This window comes from Solanum stenotomum, chromosome 7, assembly GCF_019186545.1.
Source record: "Solanum stenotomum isolate F172 chromosome 7, ASM1918654v1, whole genome shotgun sequence".
Classification (NCBI taxonomy): Eukaryota; Viridiplantae; Streptophyta; class Magnoliopsida; order Solanales; family Solanaceae; genus Solanum; species Solanum stenotomum.
In genome coordinates, this window is record NC_064288.1 from 32,194,457 (window position 1) to 32,202,749 (window position 8,293).

Genomic DNA, 8,293 nt, shown 5'->3' on the forward strand with positions numbered 1-8,293 from the left:
AAGAAAGCTTAAACAATGAGCGGGAGGCATAAACACCCAAATAACCTAAGGGTCATTGCATGATAACCATTCAATAACCCTTATTTTATTCTTCAAGTCAAACTAAAGAATGAATATAATGATTACTGGAAATTTAAGAATTTAAAAGGCTAACGTGATCATTTCTCCAAAGTCTTACAATCCTTCTATTTATAGAACTATAATATGAATAACAAATAATGTCACGAATATGACTATTAATTATTTTAGAGGTAATAAATATTATGGAGTAATGAAAATAACGACCACTAGTTTTGCATCAAAGAGTATAAAAGCACGATTATTTGATATATTTATTATTCTACAATAAAATAAATATATAAGAAAAAACTAGAATTTTGAGTGAAAATTATAGTAAAGATTTAAAAACTGTAACTCCTCGAATTTGGATAAAGATGGTAAAATGTTGATTTAGGTTGGTGTCTATATCTACGGGTCCCATCTACAGACCATAGATGCTTCTACAAGCTGTAGATGGAAACCGTAGTAGTGAGAAAATAATTTTTCAAAATTCAAGTTCTAATACCATTTTTACGGTTCACCGGGACAGTTTGTCAACCTTTGTTTAAGTCACAGATAGGCCTCGTAGGTGAGTCCCACACCTAGTGAAATTCTGAGGATCAACGATGGGTTCTACAGATGGCATGTACGGATCGTAGGGTGACCTACGAACTGTACATGAGTTCTATCAAAAGAGTGTCAAATTAAGGGTCACAGTAACCTATCTACAGTTTACTCATACGGTTCGTAAAAGGACCTACGGAGTGTAGGTCCAAACCGTGGCTAAGGTTCGACAGTTATTTTAAAAGGCACTATTAGGTCTTTTCCTAATTATTTTAACCCAATACTATGTAATTTTACCTTCTACCCTAGGTCCTATATAAACATTTTTAAACCCCCAAATTACCCATTTTGAACTCATTCTCTTAAATTAGCAAATGGTTGACCAGATTCATCCTCCCAAATTCTCTCAAGTCTAAAGAAGAAGAAGAAGAGTTAGGGTTTCATTCAAGTCCCTAAATTCTCTATTATTCTTAGGATTTTGGCATCAAAGTATGTGTGTATTCACCCATGGAGTCTTTTCTGCCATGGGTCCCTAAAGATTTCAAGTTCCCAATTCAATTTTCAAATTATCAAATTAGGATTTCACTTCAAAGAATGTGGGTTTCTTCCAATTATGATTGAATATGATAAATGAAATCTTCTAATATATTATTTGATGTTAATCTATGATATTTAGTTAAAATAGCGGCTTCCCATGCTTAAATTATGCTTTCCAGCCATGATCTTACGATAAACTCATGAACTATGCATTATAAATTTATGAAGATATGCATGTTGTTTCTATGGAATTGGTATGAATGATTTGTGGTTTCTTTTTGGTGTTAGCAACGACGACACCATCCACAGACCATAGGTGGGATGACGGTCCGTAGGTGTGGTCCATGGTTGGTTACCCAAACTTTAGTCAGGAGGTCACAAACCAAGGCATGACCAATGGACCGTCGGTCAGACCACAGTCCGTGGTTGAGGGTTCGTAGGTTAGGACCCCAAGAACCAGTTTCTAACCATGGACGAAGGCAGTACAGGACGGACCATCGGTCAGTCCACAGTCCGTCGGTAGTGGTTCATAGGTTGGTATGTCGGTAGTTATGTTAGGGACAGTTGGGTCTTTTCCTAATTATTTAATCCCCATACTACGTCGTTTTACCCTTCACTAAGACCCTTATATATGTGATTCCAACCCCTAAATTACTTCATTCACTGCATTCTCTTCAAATTCACCAAAAAGAAGAACTCTTAAATATTTCTCTCTTTAGAAAGCTTGAAGAAGAAGGATTCAACGTAGGTCAAGTATCAATTCCTCCGTTGAAGATAAGCGATTGGCTTTAAGGTGTGATAATTGATTTCACGTATCAAGACACTTCATCTAATACTAAGTTCCAACGATCGTTAGTCAGTAATATAACCCAACTAAGTGAGTTGGGGTCGAATCCCACAAAGAGTGGTACGTATTCAAGAATCAATAGAAAAGCATGAATATGCTCAAGCCAATCATAGATAAAAACATTTACGAATAAAAGCATGGTTCAAGTTTAGGGTGACATAAGTGTCACAAAACAGGGGAGTTTTGGTTTCAACTATCAGCTACAACAACAAATAACACAAAAATATCAAGTATAGAGACGGGTTCTTGGGATGTGATTGGATTATGGGCTAGGTAGACAAATGGGTAATTGCAATTAATAGTCAATAGCTATAAATCAGTGAATAAGCTAGACTGTAGTGGAGATAAAATTTCTCTCGAACAATTTACTCCGAATCAAATTGGTTTCTTTACAACACCAATAAGCAGCAATTAGGAACAACCTACGCTTTAATCCATTCACTCTCTCGAGCTGAATGTGTGGAAAAGGGTTTAGGATTCACTCTGTCAAGCTGAACCCATGACAATCCAATACCCATAGACCATCAAATCAACAATCTTGGTTTTAAAACCTCTCTCTCGAGCAAGCCAAAAGCACTAAGGTAGAGTTGCATTTGCAACTACAACTCTTTAGATTAAGCCACCGTTACTAAATGAAATCACTTTTAACCATAATTTAAACTATCAATTAACAATACCCAGTGGCTAAATCAATCCATAATCACATAATCACACGTCAAAAATTGGGGTTTTAGCTAGACATCATAAAAAGATAAAAATCATTACCAAATTGTGTTTCCATCAACTGGGTAAGATTAATTTTGTTTTTACAAAGGTCAAGGTTGAAGAATCTCAAAGACCCACTTCCAATTTCTCAAAAATAGAAACCTTCAAAGCCAAGGAAATATTGTCTCAATATTCTCAGTTTTCAGCTCTCAACTTCAAAACTGATAATTCTATAATGAAAACTAGATACAAAAATAAATAGATAAGAATTTAAAAATGTATTTATAGTGGCCAAAAATGTGTTGTGAAGGACCATTCGGCGCAATAAGTCGGGATCGCCGATCCACTCGGCGATCCTCCCTTTGGTCAATTCAATTGCCTTTTTGCTTTGGCATTCAGCAACATCAAGTTCTATAACTTTGGACGATATAACACTAGATCACGGAACCGTTCGGCGACTCGCCGACTGCTCCTTTCTATCGCCGACCTGATTTTCTCCTTCATGGCTTGGCACACTGAACTTTAGGCGAGATCATGGCCATTGGCGACTCACCCAATGGGCTAGGCGATCATCAGGCCTTCTTTTCTTCGTTCTTTTAGCTGCCTTATTCCTTTTTGCTCATTAGTGTCCATGCTTTGTTCCTCAATCCAAATACCTGTAATCAAGGATTTACATCAGTTATTGGCACAAAATATACATTTGAGGACACTAAATCTATTAAGGTAAAACCCCAAATGAGTCCAAATCGTGGACTCATCAACACCCCCAACTTAAAATTTTGCTTGTCCTCAAGTAAAACTCAAGTTCGGCAGTTCAAAAAGGATGTCTCAAACAGAGCTACAAAAGACTCAATCATAAATGCACACAAAAAGACTCAACCTACTCATGCAAGGATCAATTGTGCACTCAAAGATTCAAGTTGTGATTCACCATTATCAAAGATTCTCAAGTTCACAATACTTGCTTCAAATGCAAGTTCAAGCTCAACAAAGGTACTCAAATGCCCTCACACAAAGAATGCTTCCATATTCACACACAATGGTTCACAATTTAAAGCTCCGGAATCGAATGCAACACTCACACTCACAAAGATGAACACAATGCATGATTTCACCCATAGGTTTGCCCTTATATTATATTCCAACCAACAATTGTTTTAGGTTACTCAAGATCAAAAAGGTCTTTCCAAGGCTTGTAATGGGGCTGAGTTTAAAGGTATGGTCATTTAGGCTCAATGGTTGTAACCCTCATGAAATGTGGTGTGAACAACACTTTATTTCCTTTTCTTCATCATTTTCATTTGTGCTAACAAGTCACCCCATTATTCACTTTCCATGGACTGTTGGAAACCCCATTTCTTTTTGCATGTTCACAACTTTATTCCACAACTTTTCCATTCTTTTTCTTTTTCATTCTTTTCTTTTTTTTCTCTCTTTTCTCTTTTTTTTTTGTATGGAAGGGTTCCATCTTTCTCAAAACTATGGGTCAAGGGGACTTCTTTGCATTTCTTGATTTAGCTTCTCTTTCCACCACACCCCAACTTAGGATTTTGGCCTAAGTTGACTATTCAAACAAACCACAATCATGAGGATTATAGGTAATGGATCAAGAAAGGTCACAATTTCATCATGTTTCTTGCAAGAAAAGGTTAAGGCTCAAAGGGTGGTCAAGCGGAGTTCACACACTCACGAGGTTGGCCACAAAAAGAGGTATAATGTCAAATTGTTTCACACTCTTCAAAGTTGCCTAAGATCATCTCAAGAGCCTGCATCACTTAGTCAACCGGACCAACGGGGCAAATTCTAAGTGTCATCACACATGGTTCATGGTAAGCTCATCACACCCAAGGCATTGATACCAATGTCAAACAAGTCTCCACACTTTCGCTAGTGTGCAATGTTCATCACAAAAGACTCAATTCGAGACTTGGCTAGTCACAATGAGATGCAGAAAGTTCACATATTATCTATGCAACTTCATTTGGCCTCATCGTAGCCGTACATTCATTTTTTTTTACTATGAGCACTATTCAAGTCATCGGTATTGCTCAAGACCGATACTCAAATTTGCAAGAGAACAACCACATTCAAACACAAACAAGAGGTGGCACACAATTTTTTTCAGAATGGTAAAAAAATCATTTACAATTAAAAACAAGGAGCCACAAACTCAATCATCCACAAAAACAGTGTAAAACACAATTATAGCTCAAAAACCCAATATATAAACAAAACCATAATCACAAAAGGTGGGCCTCACCGCACCACAAATAAAAACATTTGTCCTCAAATGTAAGCAAAATAATATCCAAAAGTCAAAAAGTAAGACAGAGAGGGAGGTAAAGAGGGATCTTGTCTAAATAGTCGCTCCATCTTTCCGGGCATCAATTCCCTGTGTATCACTCTGATCTCGGGCCTTAGTACTCGAAATCACATCAGAAGGACCATCTCCACTGGACCCTGATGAGTCCACAAATTGGACTCATTTAGGGCTATATTTTAATAGAAATTGTGTTCTTAAATGCTTATTTTATCTCAATATCTGATGAAAACCCTTAAGTTTCATGTATTTGAAATTTTAAGGAAATCATGGACACTACGTCGCAAAAGGAAATGAAAAGGTTGAAAAGAACGAAGAAATAAAGGCCTGAGGATTACCGAGTCCACTTGGCGAGTCGCCGAAGGGTCTTACTTCGCCTTTTGTTCCAGTGTGCTGAGCCCTGAAGGAAAATGGTAGCAACCGGTACATCGTCAAGAAGTTCCACGAAGCAGTACCATGTCGCCCAATGACCTAGAGCACGACAATGTTGAGGGCTGGTGCAAGACGACAATGAACTACACCAAATGGAGAATCGCCGAGTTGATCGGCGATTTTGACTAATGACACCGAATGATCCACTGCATCACAAATTTATGAAAATTATAAATACTAGTTAGAGTTGTAGTTTTAAGTGTGGAACAATTATTATAATTTTCACTTAGAGTCGAACATTATTATAATTTTCAGTCTAGAATATTAGCTTTCCATATTTTTGCTCTGAGTTTGAGAGGGTTTTGATGACTTGAAGAAGAAGAGGGTTTCATCTCCAAGGATTTGGACTTGGGTCTCTTGGATTCTTTATTCTTGGCCTGTAACAAGACTTAAATCTTCATACCCATTTGAATGCAAGCTCATTTATGTATAAATTTCTATCTCTTGATGTGTGGCTAAAAATCCCAATTCTTGGGGTGTGATTTAGCGAATATGGGTTAAGATAATTGGTGGGTCTTGCTTGCTGATATATTAAATGTAGTTTAATGGTGATTTTGTCTAGTAGTTGTGGTTGACTCTAATAGATTTTTAGTTGCAAATACAAGTTCACTCATGTGTTTTCAGCTTGCGAGAGAGAGAAGTCGCGAAACCAAGACCACTAGATTGATGGCCTAAGGAGTGGGTCGACATGAGGCTCAGCCCGAGAGGGTGAGCCCTAGTCCCATATCCTAATACTCAGCTCGAGAGAGTGAGTGGGTTAAGGCGTAGGCTGGTCTTCATGTGGCAAGTGGGTGTTCGAGAGGAACGCATTTGAAACGGGGTAAGTTGCTCGAGAGAGAACTTTTTCCCACATAAAGCTTAGCCTAGTCACTATTGTTCTATAAATCTTCTATCGAAAACATGTACCCAATAATCTAGATTAATCCGTATTCCGGTCACATCCCAAGAATCCCCCTCTCATTGCTTAGATTTCCTTGTTGATTTCGCTAATTTTAGCTTACTTGTGACAAAACCCCCATTTGTCAATTGACACTCTTGTGTCCCCCTTTAATTTACAATGTTTTTAATCGTTAATGTCTTTAGCTATGACTAGTTAGAATTAAGTTTTATTGTCTATTAATTCACAAAACCACTCTCTTGGGAACGATCCCAACCCTTGGTTGGGTTACTAAACTATTGCACGATCGTAGACACTCGAACGGTAAGACGTGTCATTGATTACGCAAAACATTAGACCCACCCATGGATGTCTCTATCAGCGATGTCTGGATCACCGACTACACAATCATCTCCTCAAGATCCGGCAAATCTCCATATATGCTCTCCTCCCTTATCTCTATCAGCTCTTCACTAGTCTCTGCCTCTGACTCATCAACTGCCGTATCATTCCTATGTACATCTGTGGTGGTAGCCGGAGGAATCTCTGAAGTCTCAGGAGCGTCCACATCATCAACAACCTTCAGTAATGAAATGAAGTTAGTGGACTTTAGATAGTCTATGTCCTTCCTCAAATCTACTACTTCGGATTTCAAAGCCGTCACCTCAGAGGTCTCCCTCTGCCTACTCTCACAAGACTCAACTCTCGTGGTGAGAGTGTCAATAGAAGTCTGGAGGGGGGTCAGTGCAGCCATGATGGCACTCTCGATCATCCATGGGATGGTCTCTCAAGTCAGGTCGGCCTCATATCAGCTGAATGGGCCAGGTGTCCCATCTTCAAGATCATCGCCTGAGTAATCTTGGCGGGCTGGGACGAGGTAGTGGCACCAGGGTCCTGTGAAGAAGAAGAAGGGACAGATGTACCTGAAGGCCTGGAGGCCGGAGTAGCCAATGCCTCTGCATGTATCGAATCAATATCCACCTCCAGGGATGTATCCACCGGAGTTGCCCTCCTCATATTAGCCTCCTCACGAGTGTACTCGACCTTAATACGCCGAATGTCAGTGGAGGAAGAAGGGGTAACCTCAATATCTCTCATACCATCCCGAGGTACTCCAGCACGCCGGCATAATTCTGTGATCAGGACCGAGAATGGCAAGGAGGTCTGACTCTGCTTGGCCGTTATGGCCATCTCTTGCTCTATGAGGAGTCCAGTGTAACACCTCGTATTCTACGTATACTAGTTCTATTTATGTGACGCTTATAAATTGCCTTGTGGTATAGTGATGTTTGCGTAATCAAGACACAAATTCCAATGCAAGTGTCTACGATTGTACAATAATCAAGTAGCCCAACCAAGGGTTGGGGTCGAGTCCCAAGGGAGTAGGCTTGAGAATTAATAGAAAAATAAAATTAAGTTCTAATTAGTCATAGCTAAAAATATTATCGATTGAAAACATTATAAATCAAAGGGGTGACGCAAGCGTCAATTAACAAATGGGGTTTGTCACAAGTAAGAAAAAACAGCAAAAATACAAAAAGTACTAATCAAGGAGACGAGATTCTTGGGATGTGATAGGAATACGGGATAAACTAAACTATTGGGTACATGGTTTTGATAGTAAATCCGTTGAATATTTGTGACTAGGCTAGACTATAGTGGTAAATTCTCTTTCGAGCAACTTACCCCGAATCAAATGGGTTCCTATCGGACACCTACTTGCCGCATGAAGAACAACCTCCGCCTTAGCCCACTCATTCTCTTGAGCTGAGTGTGTGGAAGAAGGACTAAGGTTCACTCTCTCGAGCTGAACCTCATATCGACCCAATCTCACCGGCCATCAATTTAGTAGTCTTAGTTTGACGTCCTCTCTCTCAAGAAAATCGAAAATAGAAAGGTGAAATCATATTTGCAACTATAACTTCATTAAGTTCCACCACAACTACTAAACGAAATCACATTTACTCAACAA

The 8,293-nt window shown here is 39.0% G+C and overlaps 1 protein-coding gene across 1 annotated transcript; it reads right to left on the reverse strand.

Moving 5' to 3' along the window:
• Positions 1-6,721: 6,721 nt before the first annotated feature.
• LOC125869818 (uncharacterized) lies at positions 6,722-7,075 on the reverse strand. The gene has a single exon (XM_049550246.1). The coding sequence runs from the start codon at positions 7,073-7,075 to the stop codon at positions 6,722-6,724; it is 354 nt and encodes a 117-aa protein (XP_049406203.1).
• Between the last annotated feature and the right edge of the window lie 1,218 nt (positions 7,076-8,293).

Coding starts and splice junctions, on each gene's coding strand:
- LOC125869818 (XM_049550246.1), bottom strand. CDS start 7,075: ATGGCTGCACTGACCCCCCTCCAGACTTCTATTGACACTCTCACCACG.